The sequence below is a fragment of the Macrotis lagotis genome, chromosome X (genome assembly GCF_037893015.1).
Source record: "Macrotis lagotis isolate mMagLag1 chromosome X, bilby.v1.9.chrom.fasta, whole genome shotgun sequence".
In the NCBI taxonomy this organism is placed as follows: domain Eukaryota; kingdom Metazoa; phylum Chordata; class Mammalia; order Peramelemorphia; family Peramelidae; genus Macrotis; species Macrotis lagotis.
This window is the reverse complement of record NC_133666.1, coordinates 241,231,507-241,250,795: the sequence shown is the minus strand read 5'-3', so window position 1 is coordinate 241,250,795 and position 19,289 is coordinate 241,231,507. Positions and strand designations below refer to the sequence as shown.

Sequence of the window (19,289 nt, the reverse complement as noted above, 5' to 3'; positions counted from 1 at the left end):
CCTGGATACCCAATAAATTATTACAATACTTAACATGGCCCAATAGAGGAGCCTTTTGAGGTTCTCCTTGAGAGACACTCCTTTGAGTGACTATTTCATCTCCTATCATAAAAGGAGGGAGGGAAGAGTCCTGATGTAAAAAAAAAAAAAATTAAGATATAAGATGAATTTTAAAAAAACCTATCCTTCTGCAAGAGCCAATAAGATTTTTGCCTCCTTTCCTTTCCTCCTCCTTCCCCATGATGCAAGTAATCTGATAAAGGTTATACATCTACAATCATGTTTAACATATTTCCATATGAGACATTCTTTGTGAAAGAAGAATCAGAACAAAAGGGAGAAAAACATGAAAAGGAAAAACATAAAGCAAATTTTAAAAAGTGAAAATAGTATGCTTTGGTCTTCATTCAGACTTCATGGTTTTTTCCCTCTGGATTACACTGTCAATTTAGCTAATTTAATCCTGACTTGTTTAAAGTAATATTAAATTTAAAATTTTATTTTTAAAGGAAAGAAAAGGTTTTTTTTTTTGACTCAGGTCTGGGGGTCTGATACTGGAACAAAATGGAAATTGGTAAGATATTCAACTCTCAACAAAATAAGGTGCACTTAGTTCTAGCAAGGCAGAGTTATCCAACACAAATATGCAGCAAGGAAACTTAATTTCTGTGAATTTAAGCTTCCCTGCCTCTGAGCTGGCTGTGGTTGTTTGCCAGCCAAATGTCAGAGAGAGACTGAAGCTCCTAGTGGTTGTTTTTACTCAGACTATCCAGGAAACAATGTCAACAGCCAAAATTTCTTGACAAAAACAACTAGTATAATTTGTTGAGGGGTTAGTATCTCACCATAGGGTCTACTGAATATTCAATTCTAGCTATTTGTAGCATTCCAACTTTCCTTGTGATCACTGTATATGTGTTTATGCAGTCACAGTTACTACATAAACACTGTCTTGTATTCAGTATTTTAAAATTTTTTATTCATTTTGAAATTAAATAGAAAGACAAGGGAGAACATTTCCATTTCACACTGTTTACTTTTTTGAAAACTGTAATAAATAGTATACATCATTTTCAAGGCTATCCTACTTTGCTTTTTTTCTAAGCTTTCTTTTGTTTTCTACTGTAAAATTTTTATTTTTACTTTTTCTCCCTCCCTCCTTACCTCACTCCAGAAAAGGCTATCATTAGACAGGTGTGTGTGTGTGTGTGTGTGTGTGTGTGTGTAGTATCTTTGATGCATATATATGTCATATGTATATTTATTTTCACTACATACTTTTCCAGGTATCAGCCTCTTCCCATTTTAAGCATCTAATATTCTATTCTGTATTAACAAACCCATGTTTTGCTTTGTTCTAAACCTATGATTGAACATTAGTTGTTTCATTTTCATGATTACAGATAGGATCTCAACGAACATCTTTAGGTAAATTCTTCTCCCTCCTCCCAACTTTTGGGATTATTGCCTTCAAGTTTATTCCTCAAAGCAGAATTATTGGGTTAAAGAATGGGTAGTTATGACTTATTGAGATTAATCTTGAAATATATGCTAAAGGAAATGATCATGTCTCCCCATGTCCTAGCAATATTGGGATAGGAATTTTTATCTATTTTTGAAAAATTGAAAGACCTGAGTTCAAGTACTGCTCCTGATGCTTAATGGCTATATAATCCTGGACAATCACATAACCTCTGGTTTAAATATTTTTCCTTACAACAATGAGATAGATCATAAGTCCAGGAAAAATTAAGCTTGTCTAAGTTTATTTTAAGGTATTGCTAGTGAGATTTTTCCATGTAATAAATTATTATGAGTACCCCTATGTGTATAAAATCTTCATTTCTTTCATCTATATAATAAATGTCCTTTGGTATTGACCTCCTATATTTATATATCAGATCTTTTTGTATTTTTACATCAGTTATTTGTCACATTTTCCTATTCCATCATTTTCCTTTTAATATCAGTCTTATTGTATTTTATTGTGAAGGAGGATTTTAAAAAATTTTATGCATATATATATATATAAATGAATAATTTAAATTAACTCATTTCTTTCTTGTCTTTGACATCAACCTCTATTTCTTCTTAGCTATGAATCTCTTTTCTTCCCAACCCAGTTATGTTATTGTTTTCTTTTTTAATATGTATTTTTCAAAAAGGTGATTTCTTTGACATGGAATCAGTTATAATTTATGCTTTGAATTATGTATCCAAGTTAATGTGTCTCTGTTCCAATAGCTATTATTTTTACTTTTTAAAAGAGTAGTAGAAAACTTCTACATGATAGTATTCTGAGAAGTATGAGAAACCAGACCTTGAAAGGGTCTGAGAGATCACAAAAAAGTACTAACGTCTTTGTGCTAAGAGTTTAAGGTTGTGTTGCTTTTGTTCAGGCATTTTTCAGTTATGTGACCCCATTTGGGTTTTCTTATCAAAGATACTGGAGTTTGCCATTTCCTTCTCCAACTTATTTTTTACAGAGGAGAAAACTGAGGCAACCAGAGTTAAGTGACTTGCCCAATATCACAAAGCTACTAAGTGTCTGAAGCTATTTTTGAACTCTGAAAGATGAGTCTTCCTGATTCCCAAGTGTTTAAACCTGGAATGATACTCCTCATCAATAAAAAAATGCTCTTTTCATATCCCTAATTTGCTATTTACATACTAATTAAATTTGATGTAGGAAAATAGAGACTGTGTCTCTAAGTTTATTAAAACTTATTACTTTCTCAAGATGTAATAAAGCTAAATGTTTTGTGTTCATGAATGTGGTACTGGAGAGGTTTCAAGCAGTCCTGGTTAAACCAAACTGGAATTCTCTCTCTCACTCTCTCTCACTCTCTCCCCAACTCTATTTTGACCTTATCTTTCCATAAAAAAAATCCACATAAAAAGCTACTTAAAATATAATAAATTAAATGGGAAGGGGAGGGGGGGTGATTGCAAGAATAACCTTTGGTTCCAAAATACATTATATTCATTCCCTTTCTACTACATTGGCATGTCTGAAATTTGGTCATTTTCTTACAAAGTATATATCCCTGTTTGAAAACATGCCAATAGCTCTAAAAATTTAAGGTCATTTAAAAACCAGCTAGGTAATTTGGTGGATAAAGCACTGATATGGAGTCAGGAGGACCTGAGTTCAAATCTTGATTCAGAGATTTGATTCTTAAAAGTTATGTGACCTTGCCTCCCATAAAACAAACCAAGAAAAAAGTAATAAGGTATATTTTTGACTCATAGAAAATCCTACTCTCTGCAAAGAGAAACTATTTTTCTAATCTTTCTCAGTTTCTTCAGCTCATCCAAAAAAAATCACCAGAATGACCATCTCACAAATACCTTTGTTCATAGTTTTTAATTTTCTATGCCACACTCACACAGTTAACTTCAGGTTTGTATCATGAAACTACCCTTTTCTATGTGTTTTGACATTTCAGTGCTTCTCAAAGTAAAAATCACTTTGAATCTGAATTAGCATTTCAGAGCAGGACAGGATTTCAAAGGCCACTGAGTCTAGCCCATACCTCAATAGACTTCTGTAATGATCCAGTCCCTGACTGATGGGCTTCACTAGTGGGAGACTCAATGCCCTCTGAGGCAACTCATTCTACTTTTTAGTATCTTTCCTTGTTAGGGAGGGTTTCATTTTTCTTTTATTGAACTGAAATGTGCCTTTCTGTAATTCTTTCCCTCTACTCTCTAATGCCCCTAATTCTTTGGGAAGGGAGGATAACAACAATAGTAAGATGCATTTATATAGTGCTTTAATGTTTGCAAAGCACCTTTAAAACATTTCACTTTATCCAGGGAAGTATGTACTAATATTATTTACGTTTTACAGATGAGGAAATTGAGGCAGGTAGTGGTTAAAGGACTTGCCCAGGGGCCCCAATAGCTCAGTCTTCTAAAGTTGAGTCTTCCTGACTCCTAGTTCATTACTCTATTCATTATGCCATCTAGTTGTCTCTAGTAAAAATATAATCGGAGCAGTGGATAAAGCTTAGAATCACCTTGAGTTCAAAACTGGCCTCAAACACTAGGTATGTGATCCTGGGCAAGTCACTTAACCCTGTTTGCCCCAGTTTTCTCATCTCTAAAATGAGTTAGAGAAGGAAATGGCAAACCACTCCTGTATCTTTGCCAAGAAAACACCAAATAGGGTCACAAAAGAGATTTGGATGGGACTGAACAACTGAACAACAAGAAGCATCTCTTTTACATGACAGCTGCCCACCTCCCTACAAATTTTCTCCAGGCCAAATCTCCCTTCTCTTTAACCTTAAGGTCAGAAGTTCTTCACCTTGAGTTCATGATTAGATTACAGGATGTTGATGAACTTGAATGGTGAAAAAAAAAATATCTTTATTTTCAATAGCCTTTAAATGAAAACTGAGCATTTCTATCAAATATTTAAAAAACATTGTTATATTTTATAGGCTTTCCTAGACTTTCAAGGTACCAAAGGCTCCATAATACTAAAAAAAAGCAAAGCAGAGTCTTAGAAGCAGACTCCTGTTCACCAAGTCTAAAATCCAGCACTTAGAATTGACTTCTGCTGTGTTCTGACCAGGACAAAGTAGAGTAGGGATTTTCCTGTCTCTTGCTGCATTTCTATTAATGTAGTCTAAGATCAAATTAGCTTTTTAAAAATAGCAACTGTCATGCTGTGGGTTCATTTTGATCTTGCAGTCTAATTAACCCCATACTTCTTTGTGATGTGAACTCTACTTAGCCATATTCCCCCATCCTGCCCTTACATTTGGATTTTTGAAACCAAGTGTAAAATTTTATATTTATTTCAATTAAATTTCATCTTATCAAATTGAAGTCCACCATTCTAGTCTGCCATGACTGGGTTGTTTGTTTGTTTGTTTTTGGTCTTAGTACTATCACTGAAAGTGTTAGCCCTTCCTTAGCAGTTGATCTTTTTTTGGTCCTTTCTTGATGATCCCATCATCCTCCCAAGTTTTGAATTACTTTAATACTTTTCCTTCATTTTGGCAAGACTTAGAGACAGTGCCAGTAAACAGATAGGCATACTAGTCAGCAAACAGACCAACTTTTGTATCTAGGTTACAACATCCATTTATTCAGTAAACATTGTGCCAGGTGTTCTGCAAGCCACTGGGTATTCAAAGACAGAAATGAAAATCTCTTCCATGAGTCAGGAGAAGGAGACATACAACATATACACTGATAAAGCAATACAAACTATATGCACAAGAATTGGGGGAAAAGGCACAAAAAACTGTGTGTGTGAGTGGGGTGGGGGGAATCAGGAGAGGCTTCATGTAAGAAAGGGCTCCTGAGTCTGGGTAACCTTGAAGGGCAGAAGTGACAAGAGAATGCTTTCCAGGCAGAAGGATCAGCTTTGGCAAAGACACAGGTTGGAAATGGAAGGTCCTGTGTGGTCAGCAAGCAGTAAAGTGGCCAGTTGGATTGGCCCCTTAAACATGAAAGAGAATGATGTGTAGTTTTCCTGGAAAGACAATTGGATTATAAATGTTGCATATAAAGACAGGCTGAATAATGGATGGAGACAAAATTTAGCAAATCTGGGATATTTTGTTTAAATCCAAAAACTGCCATCCATTATTGAAATTGTTTTATCCCTAGGTCCCAGGCATTTCTTAAAGAAATAAGAAAGTGTTGACTGAGCTTGACTTACAAGTACAAAAAACAAGACTATACTTTTATTTATTAATTACCATTGTAATCTGAAGTCAAGGGACAGCCCTTTAACTAAACAACAACAAAACTTTTTGTTTGAAGTAGAAACTGAAGATAATTCATGAATGTTTTCATTGTTCTTATAACCCCAGGGGGCATATGTGTCCACTGTCCAAGCAAAAATTGTTCACTGCAAAGCTTTTGAGTCATTGTTCAACTCCTCTTTCAGAATTTGTGGGCCCAGAAACAAAAATGAAAACTGAATTCTAGGTTAAGGAGAATCTTATATCAATGACAGTCTAATAGAAGTCACTCAGTAAGATTTTATTTAGAAGTTACTACGTAACCAAATTTGTTGGACACAGAAACCTATAGCTAGGAAAGTAAGTGTCTTCAAGAAATCTTTCTAAATTATAACTTACTTATACTTAATTAGATCATATTAGGATTTGTACCTGAAATTAACTTCAGAGATCCTTTAGTCCAGAGGTGTTAAACTTGCAGTCAGCTTCCTCACTAACTGGGTATGCCTGAATCAGATTAAAATGTAATTGTTAAATATTTAGAAAAATAAATAGTATTACTTACATTCTATTTTATCATGTGATTTTTCTAAGTCAATATGAGCTGTCAGGGATCCTTATATACAGTGACCCACATTCTATTTGAGTTGACATCATTGATCTAGTCCAATCCCATCATCCCATATATTAAGAATTACTAGGATTGGAACCCATTTCTTCTGTCCAAATCCATTGATCAGTTAGACTGGCAGGAGCAGATGAGAAAGATAAAATTCAGATAATTCCTAATATTTCCATTCTGTAGTCAAAGCAAAAATTCACCTATTCTTTGAGATATTCTTTGGGCTCTCTCCATTTAAAAAAAAATAGTACCGATTCTTATTTAAGTATTGCATTAAAAAGTCAGGAATATTATTGTACACATCAGTGTATCTCTTTCCCTCAATCCTAATTCCTCATGCCAATTATAAATATGTTTAACAAAATATGTATGTAAAATGCTAACCTGACTGTTCCCTGCTGAGGGGAGGGGGATGGGAAGGGAGGGTGGAAGAAATTTTGTAACTTGGAAATATGTACAAATGGATGAAAATAAAGAAATAAATTGCCTACAACACCTGCAGTTTTTAAAAGTGTAACACAGGCCATGGGTTGGAGTTTCTTGAGTCATAATTGCTGTTGATTCAGAAAGATATTTAGGTGTCCTTTTATTTTTATCATATGGTTAACTCCCTTCCCCCACCTCCAACAAAACAAAACCTAACAACCCAAGAGTATGTGACCCCAATGCCCCTATCTGCTCCATCTCTGAAGAAGGGCCGAATTCTGACCCCACCCTGGACTTCCACAGCATCATTTTCCTTGGAAGCGGTTCAGAGTTGAAAGATTCAAAACAAGTCAGCTTTAGTAGTAGCTGTACATCTTTATATGGGGCTCTAAATGTGGTACTTTCCTTGTCTGCAGCCCTTGTAGATAAACTTGTGTGTACTTTCTCTTATTTCCAACAGTTGTGTGGGAAGGAGTTTAACCGAATGCATAATCTCATGGGTCATATGCACCTCCATTCAGACAGCAAACCCTTCAAGTGCCTCTACTGCCCCAGCAAGTTCACCTTGAAAGGGAATCTGACCCGCCACATGAAGGTCAAACATGGTGTGATGGAGAGAGGATTTCACTCCCAAGGTGAGCCATCACTTCTGCTTTGAGACTTCTGATTCTCATGACTGAGCTAGAATCCAGATCACAGATGCTTGCTATAATTTATTACTTTTTATTCTAACTTTTTATTTCTCCTACTTCCATGGCTTCTGAAATGAACAACAGGATAATCCTGTTGTTCATTTCAGAAGGGCTTTAATTACGTTAATAGTTAGGGAAAGAGAAGAGGGTCATGGTTTTAGGGACTCAGCTGAAAAGATAGTGAGATTTGTTAATAAAACTTCATATTCTGCAATCTCCTTCAAAGGAGGGCTACACACTTCACCTGCTAAAGAATTGTCCATTGAATCTGACTGTAGAAGTGCCATTGGGTTAGTGTTTGTTAGTGCCAGTTCACTTTTAGTTTCAATTAAATTACATTTGACTGGGGAAGTAGGATGGAGGTGGAAGAGAAAAGGAGAAAGAATGAGGCAGATACTCAGTTTTAGGTTTAAAAACTGATAGAAACTTCAGGAATCCTTTACTTTTCTTAAAATTTTATAAAGATGATCATATTGGTCAGGAAGGAGCTGATTCCCATTTTTGGATGGCTCTCCTTGGCCAATTTTTATAAATAAATACATCCAGGGAGATTTTTCTCCATTCTTGGGCAAAATGGATCTTACTCATTTTTAGGATGAGTAAATCTCCATGTTTAATAGATCTAATGGGAAAGTTCTGGACTCTCTTGCCTCACAAATTCCCAGTTCATGGCTATAATTCTGAAGTGTTTATTTCCATGATTCTCTATATTCATAGAACTGCAAGGAACCAAGTTTGCCTTTCTCTAGTAGAAAAAGTTCCCCAGGGCTTTCTTTTCCAACTATATAACCCTATATGTATTAAAATCATAGTCATACCAAACAATTTTAACTTTAATTTTAGTTATAGTTTTAAAATACATTATAGATCAATTGATGTCAAACTAGACTTCCTAGAGAGAAAGATAGTCAGGACTGAAAATTTCATCAATAAACAGGCTTTTAGAAATTTAACAAATAACTTCTGGCATAAATCTAAAGATTCATAGAAAAACAATTGGAAAAATTCAAGATGGAAAAATGTGTCATTTTAAACTCCAAACTTCAAATTTTAAGATGCAATAGAGCTACTAGGAAGGACTTCCCTTCACCACACTAATAGCTTTAATCCATTACAACTTTAAAATATGATTTAGCATAAACCTTACCTCACCTGTATGTCACCATTCAGGCTGTTATTTAACTTAGTCTCACATTTAATCTCATCATCCTGAACTCTAATGTAATCCAGGCAAATATGTTTGGATATTCCTTTATTAATTAGTAAAATTTCAACATGTCTCTTTATCTGAGCCCCCACCTCAGTTCATCAAGTAATATTTATTTAATAAATGAAAATACCTTTTTTCTCATAAGTAGTTTTGTTCCTCTAATAATAAAACTACTAGTTCCCTAGGATTAAAGCTACTGAATACAGTGTTCAATTTATTTATAATAAAACCAATATTAAAATTATATATATACAATTATTGTTTAAATAGTTTTAATTCTGAGAAAGATCACAACCAACATTACCTCAAACCACCCCTATAACTACAGACATTTTATATACATTTAGTTCTTCCTCTATAACAAAGTATTTTCATACAAATACATTCTAAAAATACATTTAGTTCCTCCACTATAGCAAAGTATTTTCATACAATTCCTTCTTCATCTTTTTTACAAGATAAAGATTATACTAGTTTCATTTGGATCTATCTTTTTTCTGTCTTCAGTTTATTTCTCCAACCCTGACAGAAAAAAGCATCTTGAGCTTTTTTCCAGCTATCATTCTTACCATTTTCTGTCCAGATTCACTTCTCATGTTATTGTTATAATGTTTCTTCATAAAATAGGTTAACAATTCTCCCAAAGAAGTTTTCCATCCTCTTTCTGTTTGTCTTCACCATAGTTTCTCTTCAATCATTTAAACTAACTTATTCTTCTCAGTTTCTTAAACTGTGAGCCTCAATTGTCAAATCCTAAACATTCCATTTGACTCTCAAAGTTACAAGTTAATACTAGTCACAGTAAAAGAGGCTATTAAAACAGATGTTATATTTAATTTAAAAATGACAACAAAAACATGCTTCCCCCCATAACTTTTCAGAAAGTTTGTATTTCTAATACTAGCAGCTATTTTCCAAACTGTACTAATATTTCAAAAAGGCATCTACAGAAAGAGATGGAGCTGACCACAGTAGCTGGGAGTGGATTCATTGAAATGTAATTTAATAATAAAATTTCATTCAAAATTTATGTTCCACCCTAAGGAATGTCAGTTTTGTACTGACTTTGTTAATGGGACAAAAGTTAAGGGATTTCAGTTATTTCAGCGTTTTTGTTTGTAAAGTGATAACACATTCTTCTTTCAAAAGGAGATTAAATTAAAATTTAAATGAAAATATCCCTCATCATAGATCTGACAGGGAAAAGATATACTAGATAAGTCTTATGGGAACTGGACAGAATTGAAACCTAGGCAACATTTCTCTACTTCTCCCTTTAACATTCCATTCAATGCTCCACCTTAAACTCCAGTAAATAACTCTTTCACTTCCCATGGCATGCTTTCAGGTCGAGACAATATTCTGTATTCCTAATCTTCCCTTGTCCCTTCTGCAGCAGACTCTACTTAAGTCTGTTTCATTCTCTCTAAATCATGCTCTTGAATTCATGGGATAATAGTTTAGCTAGCCCCTAATTCAAAAGCACAGGTCTCCAAAAAACTCTTCCTTTGAGGCACTGGGGCAGTCTGGCAAGGGAAAACATCTAGTCAGGTAATATAGATGCTTCTGAAGTCTAAGTAGAGACCCAGCTTTGCTACTTTACCCCTGTAACCTAGGGCCGGTCACATTATTTTCTTCACCTCTTATAGAGGATTCAGATTAGATAATTTTTTAAATTGCTATCTAGTTCTTAAACTACAATCCTGAGAGAATTTGACTATTCTCAGCCTTAGTTTTGTAACTCTGACAGAAAGTTAGAGGAGATTTTTTCTTTTTCTTTTTTATATTTTCAAAAAAGCCAAAATGATTCCAAAGCAAAAATTTGTCATCAGAAATGCCCTCCATTTCTTAGTAAAAATTTTAATATCTTTTATCTCTTAATAGTCTTAATACTTAAATACTTTAAATCTTAAAACTTAATACAAGTTTATCCTTCTTTCCTGCCTTACATCCCTTGTAATAAAGAAGGAAGGAAAAAAAAGTTCTGTTCAGCGAAACTAAACAAGAGTCTTGCAGATTAGTCAAGTTCTACACCCATAGACCTTCCACCTTTGAAAGAAAGGAAGAAAGACACATTTATTTAACCTTTCTCTGAGGGGCAGCTCAGTCATTCTAAGTATTCATCAGAATGCTCCATTTTTCAACAGCTCTTTCTGCCACTTCAATTCTTTCTTGTGTGCATTAGGTTTTGGAAGAGGAAGGATGGCCCTATCCCAGACAGTAGGGGTGTTGAGAAGCTTGGAACAAGAAGAACCTTTTGACCTTTCACAGAAACCCCGGGAGAAGGGGACTCCCTTTCACTCCGATGGAGAGAGTGCCAAGGGGAGCTCGTGCCCAGAGGAGGAAGAGGAAGATGCTTGCTATGAGCCTGAACAGTATAGCCCTGATACCTACCAAAAGGATAAATCGCTGTACACCCCCCAGGACCTGTCTAGAAAAACCGAGCAAGTGATGAAAACCCTGCAAGAGTCCTATGGTGAGAAGGAAGAAGGCCCTCTGAATGAAACCTTGGAAGAGAAAGGGAGAGACAGCATCAGTGCCAAAGGAGGCCAGGAGAGAGACTTTGCATGCAAAGATGAGGTTCACGGCTTCAGGGCTTTTCAGAGTGGCAGGCTTGAGTCTTCTTTTTCTGATTATCTTTATTTTAAGCACAGGAATGAGAGTTTAAAAGAATTACTGGAGAGGAAAATGGAAAAACAAGCGATGCTTTTAGGTATCTAAATGGACAGCTTTGAAATTACCTTTGGAAAATGAGAACTGGGCGGCAAAGATGCAGCTTTCTGTAGGAGCTACAGTTTACTGAGGGCTGCCTATTTGGACAGCTCCTTAAAGATGATTGGACCAAGTCAGTAAGAACAATTGAAGGCAAAGTCAATGCCTTACAGGTGGTCTGTTGGCCCTTTAATGTCCATAACACAGTCTGGAGTCTTCTCTTCAATGTTATTATAGTCTCTTCTATTAGAACAATGTAATGTTCCCATGGATATTTAATTATAAGTGGACTTTCAGTTGGTTACAGGGATTTTGTTTTCCTCTTTCCAGTACTGCCCATATGCATCACACAACCATACCTTTTTTTTTTCTAGTTGACAAATAGCAAAAGGTTCTTCAGGTATTAGCTTACTAATGATGATTTTAATAACAAATAGATGTGGTAGATCTCAAGAAAATATTTTTTCCCAAATAGACTAAAATCTAATATGCACTTGCATATATGACAATAGCATTTACTTTACTGTACCTACAAGAAATGACTCCAATAATTCAAGAGTTAGTCACAGGACCTGGATGCTCCCAAGATGGAAGGGTGAGATAAGATCTAAGATAAGACTTTCTATGCTATCAAGTGTCTGAGAATTTGGATTGAGAAAAAACAAAAAACTCAAGTTCTTAACTATATCTACTAGTGTCCTGTCCCAGTTCCCTTTTGTTGAGGAAAGACTGGAGACAAAGTCTTCCACTGGCATCTGATAATATATGTGATCTCGATTTCTAGCCAAACACAGAATGTGAACATCAGGAAAGAACACCAGCTGTGGAGGCCAACTAGTCCCAGGCTTGTTCACCAATACCAGAAAAGTCCCTTTCCAGCTATCTTGAATGATCTCTAAAGTTCCTTCAAGCATTCAATTTTATGATCAGAGGATCTTGAGAAATTTGCCCATCACCATACCTGAATTTTATGCCAACAAAAACCAATGGAATGTGGGGGGGGGATGCTAAGGGAGAAGTAATTTATCACTCTTCTATCATCTCAGGCCTAGAGCTGGGAAAGATATTCCCCTTGACATTTAGGCTTTGACTTTTGGAGGTTTTACAACAGTGACCAGAAGCCTAACATAAATGAAATATTATAGCATTATTCACCTGCCTTTGGAACCCTCTCAACACCTGATTTCTAAAGAGTCAAGTCATCAGCATGATTGATTTGGTTCACTCTCAGTCAAGAAAATCACAGATTTCCAACTTAACATTTCTACATTGCTTAATTATTGATAGAATATGCACATATATAACACATCTATATATTGGTATACATGTAGAGATGGGTGCATTACATACACATCTTTTGTATAAGAGGATTCAAGTGGAGTCTGTTTGCATTTAATTGTTTTGAAAAAATGCTGATAGGCTGATTTCTAACTGGTCACTCTGCCTGCAATTTCACTAGAAGCCTCTTGGCAAATATGATGATCTCAAGATACCTTCAATTGTAGTTATATTTGTAAGTTAATGCCAAATACTTGAAAAATGTATTTCTTCTTTTCTGATCTCCCAAGAGATTAGTTCAGGGTTCTGTGATGCCAGGGCATTTCCCACATCTAAATAAGTGCCTTCTACATTCAGATACTAAGGTAGGAGTCAGTTACTGCCCAGCGTCCATCTGTCTTCCACATCCCCATCTTTGGAATTCCTATTGCTCAACAGCTTATCCCATTAACTATTCTTAGAGAGAAAGGGGATCATTCTAAAAATGTAGAAAAATAATAATTCATTGAGATGGCACATCATTATGAAAACTTTTCACAGAAAGGAATGATCAAAGAAATTTGACCAGAGGTGTGTTCTCATGATAGCAATATACTTTTGAGTATGATTTCCTGTGGCAGATTTGAATTCAGTGAACCAACCTACCTTTAGGTCATCATCTTGCCAGGAGCCAGTCATAGTGCACAGTCATAAGGTCATTCCAGTAAGCCACACCTTCCTCCTCTGTAATTAGAGAGGCAAATTCCACAGTTATAAATAATAGAAATCTGGTAGAGATACAGAATAAAAGAAACCACTTTATAACAACAGCCCAGTCCCTGAAAGGCAAATATTCCTTTGAGCTAGGAAGCAGGAACTGGCTTAAATTGGTTGACCTGCTTGAGGTAATATTTCATTTCTTCCCCATCCCTTCCTTCAGGTCAATTTGTTGACCATGCCAACCAATTCACTGGCATTAGTGCCAGAATAAAAATGCCTTTCCATGATTTCCAACCTTCTAGGGAATGACAACTATAGAAATCTGGAATATAAGGGCATTGTGAATAAGCTGAATGACTTCAAAGGAAAGCAGTCAAACTGGACCCACAAGTATATTCCTAGTGTAGTCTCCATGACAAGTTGAATAAACAAATTGAATTGAAAACCTGACAAGTGACTGAGCTTAGTGAGTTGTCTTCTTCCATGTGAATGCCCTCTTCGTGATTTCATTTGAAATGTTTAGAGTTTGGAAGTTGGACAATAAAAAAGTTAGTGATTTCTTTTAAAAATATCACCTTTGAAAAACTTCTTGCCGGACATGTGAGTAATAAAGGTCTAGTAGATGTTTCCAGCCAACATAGTGATTATTGGAAGTGATGATTGATGGTTAGACTAATATTATATAAATGAAACATGATTGTTTAGTAGTTGTTAAAAGTTGGTGTTGGAATAAAGTCAGTTGTGGGCTGTGTTCATTTTTGCCAATGTTTTGGTGTCTGAGGCTTCAATGTGGTGACAAAAAGATTAACTGATTTAAAATGAGAATAAGGTTAGATTTTAGATCATTAAAGGCTGCCCATTGAGTTATGTCTGATTCCTCAGTGGAATCATGGATATAGGTTCATAGGTTCTTCAGTGTCCTGGCATATAATGCCATATATCTTTGTGTTGGCTATCTCACTCCATTGAGCCATCTGACATCAAAAGGAAATTTTAAAGGGTTCATCAAGAAAACCATTTTTAAGAACCAAAGGAATGTTATCAGAATTCCCATTTTAGGAAGTTTGACATTAATTCTCAGATATCATTTTAGATAATGCTCTAGAGCAGAGATGCCAAATATGAAGCCTGGTCAGCAGGAACCAGATTAAAAAGTAATTGGGAAATATCTAACAAAATGAATAAAAGTAATTTTCTAAATCAATATGCTATCTGCAGGGATCCTTACATACAACTTAGTGACTCTGTTGCTATTTAATAATAGAGCTTACTGGATGTCACTGTGATGAGTAATTTACAGTTATCTCATTTGATCTTCACAACTTTGGGAAATAGGTGCTATTACATTTTACAAATGAGGAAAATGAGGCAAAATGACTTAGGGTCATACAGCTAGTAAGTAAATATTTTAAATATTTCCAGTCTTAAGACTGGATTTGAACTCAGGTCTTCCAGGCCCCAAGACCAGCACTCTCCTAGCAGCACCCTGAGTTTGACAACATTGCTCTAGAATTTCCAGTTTGGGTTTCAAGGAGCATGTCAAGATATTAACATTACATATTAATATTTTGAAGCTAGGTCATTAGTATAAACTTCCCCTCCCTGTTTTCAACTCTACTCTGTTCCTTCAATTCCTCCCTTCCTCTCCCCCAGTCATGAAACTGAGGTTCAATATGATTCCAACTGCACCTTCCAGAATGGCACTGACCTTAGGGTAAAGGAGGTCTAAGTGTGAATGTCTATAGATGGGAGAAAGTGCTATGCATGTATTAAACTAAGCAGGTATTTAATAAGATATTAACATAATTTGGAATGAAAATCTTTGCTAAGCGAGAATAGAACGTAACAGCTAACACATTTGGAAAACTGCACCAGATATCGATGTACAGAATGCCATTTTACTATTTAAAAGAGAGGCCAAATATACTGTAACTCAAGTTGTGGATACTTAACATTATACTTCACTGCTTAAGCAGTTTTACCTGGAAATAACACAGCCTGTCTTTTGTTAATTTAAGCAAATAAAGATGTGTTCAAAAATCCAGTTTGGTCTTCTTAAATAGATAAATTTCTGTAATGAAAATACCTATAAAAGTGTCTCATTCATACCTTTAGATCCCATCCATTTCCAAACTTTTTTTTGTATTTTATATTTAAGAATCTGTTCATCTGTTATTTTCCCCTAGTTCAAAGGTTCTTTTAACATTTAAAACATTTTGGGACTTCTATCTCTTTTCCCACTAAGAACATAATACCTACTGTACATATGAAATCATACAAAACATTTCTATATTGTCACAAAAAAGAAAAAAGATTATACTTTAATTGCACATCAGTTTTCTCTCTGATAGAGCATAGCCAAATCTTGATCATCATTACATCATTGCTATTACTATACACAGAATCTCTTGATTCTTTTCACTTTACTTTGCATCAGTTCATATAGGTCTTATGTTTTTCTGAAACTATTCCCCTCACCATTTCTTATAGTACAATATAATTCCATCTTATAGCACATTTTGTTCAACCATTTCCTAATTGTTGAGCATCTCCTTGATTTCCAATTTTTTGTCACCATAAAAAGAACTGCTATAAATATATGTATACAAAGGTCCTTTTCCCTTTTCTTCAATTTCTTCTTACAGACCAACTAATTGTATTTCTGGGTCAAAGGTTATGAACAGTTTTATTGCTCTTTGAGTCTGGTTTCAAATTCTCCTGAATAGTCAGATCAGTCACAACTCTTCAAAAAATTTATTAGTTTACCTATTTTCCCACATGCTCCCCAATAGCTGTCATTTTCTTTTTCTGTCATGTTAGTTGATGATAGATGTGTAATAATACCTCAGAGCTGTTTTAATTTGCATTTCTCTAATAAATAGTGATTTAGAGCATTTTTTCATGAGAGTATTGGGAGTTTGATTTCTTTAGAAAAGTGTTCATATCTTTGGGCTATTTATCACTTGGGCAGTGGCTCTTTTTTTTTAATTTGGCTCAGTTCCCTTTGTTTGACAAATGAAACTTTTTTTCTGAGAAACTCACTGTTAAAATTTTTTGCTCCTGTTTCATTGTCTGTGGTAACTTTTGTCCAAGTGTAGTTCCCTAAGCATCTCTTGTAATTAGGTGCATATTTGTTTTCATTTTGTCTGAGATGATGATCGCTACCCCTGCCTTTTTTTTTTCTTATTTCAGATGAAGCATAATAGATTCTTCTCTAGGAATTTTTTAAAAACTATGTCTTGTATATACTTTTCTTTGTCTCTTGTTGAATTCTGGTTTCTGATCCATTCTGGTATCTCTTCATTTTATGACTGAGTTCATTCCATTTACATTTACAATTGTGATTACTAATTATATATTTTCCTTTATCATTTTTTCTTTTTATCCTCAAAGGTCTCTTTGTTTCTCATTATTGCCTCCCTTGACTACCTACCCTTTCACTTCCCTCTTCTCTTTTCCCCTTCCTCTCCTCCTTCCTTGTTAGGTTAGATTTCTATACCCAACTAAATGTATGTCTGCGTGTGTGTGTGTGTGTGTGTGTGTGTGTGTGTGTGTGTGTCACCGTGTGTCTGAATGTCTGTGTATTTCTTTCTTTGAATCAATTCTGTGAGAGTGAGGTTCAATCATTGTCCACCCTTCATTTTCTCCTCTACCATAAAAGTTCTTTGTGAGATAATTTTTCCCCTTCTACCTCTCTTCTTTTTTCCCAGTAACTAATTTTTTTTTGAGATTATCTCATTATTCTCAACTCACATCCATACTTTATGTCTATGTTAACTCCTAACCATACCAATAATGATAAAGATCTTAGGAGTTACAGATATCATCTTCCTATCTAGGAGTATAAACAGTTTCACCATCTGTGAGTTCCTTCTGATTTCTCTTTCATGCTTACATTTTTACACTTGAGTCACTATCAAATTTTCTATTTAACTCTGGCATTTTCATCAGGAACACTTGAAAGTAGACTAGTTGATTAAATATCCATTTTCTTTTCTGAAGGATTATAGTAGATTTTACCAGGTAGATTGTTCCTGATTGTAATCCTAGTTCCTTTGCCTCCTGGAATACCATATTTCAAACTCTCCACTCCTTTAATGTAGAAAATGTGAAAGCTTGGATTATCCTGAATATGGTTCCATGATATTTGAATTGTTTCTTTCTGGCTGCTTGCAATACTTTCTCCTTGACCTGGGAGTTCTGGGATTTAACTATAATATTCCTAGAAGTTTTCATTTTTTATCTCTTTCAGAATGTAATCAATGGATTCTTTCCATTTCTATTTTGTCCTCTGGAACTAAGATATCAGGGAAGGTTTTCTTTGTAATATTTTGAAATATGATGTCTAGGCTCTTTTTTTTTCCTGATCATGGCTTTCAAGTAGTCCAATAATTCTTAAATGAACTCTCCTCAAACTATTTTAGGTTTTTTCCAATGAAATATTTTCTGTTTTCTTCTATTTCTATTTTCTTCTATTTCTATTTCTTCTATTTTCTATTCCATTTTCTATTTCTATTTTCTATTCCATTTCTATTTCCATTTTCTTCTATTTTTCCTCCTTTTGACTTGCTTTTATTGTTTCTTGATGTCTCATGGAGATGTTAGCTTCCATTTGTTCAAATCTAATTTTTAAGGAATTTCTTTTTTATTGATATTGTATTTTATTTTTCTAATTACATATTATAAAAATTTTTCAACATTTTTCCACATGCATTTTTATAAATGATACAATTTTCTTCCACTCTCCCTTCCCACTCCCTTCCCCTCAATGGTGAACAGTCTAGTGAACATTTGTGTTTAACATGTTTACATATTAGTCATTTTTTGTATGAGGAATTAGGACTAAGGGAAAAGGAAAAAAAAAGTTGGAATAGGAAGGAAAAACATAAGAGAAATTTTTAAAAAGTGAACATTCAGGTTCATTCAGATTTTGTAGTTTGTTTTTTGTTTTGTTTTGTTTTTCTTTGTATGTGGATGGCATTGTCCATAACAGGTATCCTAGGGTTGTCCTAGCTCTCTAAACTGCTGAGAGGAGTTGCATCTATAAAAGTTGATCAATTCACAATGTTGTTGTCAATGTGTACAATGTTCTGTTGGTTCTGTTCCCTTCATTCAGCATCAGTTCATGTAATTCTCTCCATTCTCTAGAGTCCAACCATTCATGGTTTCTAATAGAACAAAAGTGTTTCATAGCATTCATATACTGTAATTTGTTTAACCATTCCCCAATTGATGGGTATTCCCTCAATTTTCAATTCTTTGTCACTACAAAAAGAACTGCTACAAATATTTTGGAGCATGTGGGACTTTTCCCATTTTTTATGGGATATAGGCCTAGTATTGGTATTGCTGGATCAAAGGATGTGATTAGTTTTATTACTTTTTGGGCATAGTTCCATGTTGCTCTTTAGAATGGTTGGATCAATTTACAATTCCACCGATGGTGTTTTAATGTCTCAGTCTTCCCAAACCTCTTCAGCCTCTCATTTTCTCTTTTTTGTCATCTTAGCCAATTTGATAGGTATGAGTTGGTACCTCATAGTTGTTTTAATTTGCATTTCTCTAATCTGTAATGATTTGGAGCATTTTTTCATATGACTGTATATAGCTTTAATTTCTTTTTTTTTGAAAACTTCCCGTTCATATCTTCTGACCATTTATCACTGGGGAAGACTTGTAACCTTGTAAATTTGTGTCAGTACTCTGTATATTTTAGAAATAGATCTTTATCAGAACTGCTAGCTATGAAAATTGTTTACCAGCTTTCTGTTTTACTTCTAATCTTGGCAGCATTGGTTTAATTAGTGCAAAAACTTTTTAATTTAATACTGTCAAAATTATTTTATAATAAATTTTATTTCTTGTTTGGTCATAAATTTCTCCTTTTTCCATAGATCTGACAGAGTATTTCTTGATCTGTTAATGATCTACAGTATTGCCCTTTA

General features: G+C 34.6%; 1 protein-coding gene and 1 long non-coding RNA gene across 2 annotated transcripts in view; one reads left to right on the top strand and one right to left on the bottom strand.

Moving 5' to 3' along the window:
- Positions 1-16,599, top strand: part of ZNF366 (zinc finger protein 366) — a 92,749-nt gene extending 76,150 nt beyond the window's left edge. Inside the window, exons 4-5 of the mRNA XM_074207429.1 lie at positions 7,214-7,388; positions 10,841-16,599. Coding sequence (XP_074063530.1) covers positions 7,214-7,388; positions 10,841-11,376 — 711 coding nt within the window. The 3' untranslated portion in view covers positions 11,377-16,599. The remainder of the gene's footprint in view (positions 1-7,213; positions 7,389-10,840) is intronic.
- The window catches only part of LOC141502619 (uncharacterized), a 31,378-nt gene continuing 18,147 nt past the window's right edge, over positions 6,059-19,289 (bottom strand). The window contains exons 2-3 of the long non-coding RNA XR_012472603.1: positions 13,291-13,368; positions 6,059-6,212 (exon numbers count right to left, since the gene is read on the bottom strand). This is a non-coding gene — a long non-coding RNA (uncharacterized LOC141502619). The remainder of the gene's footprint in view (positions 6,213-13,290; positions 13,369-19,289) is intronic.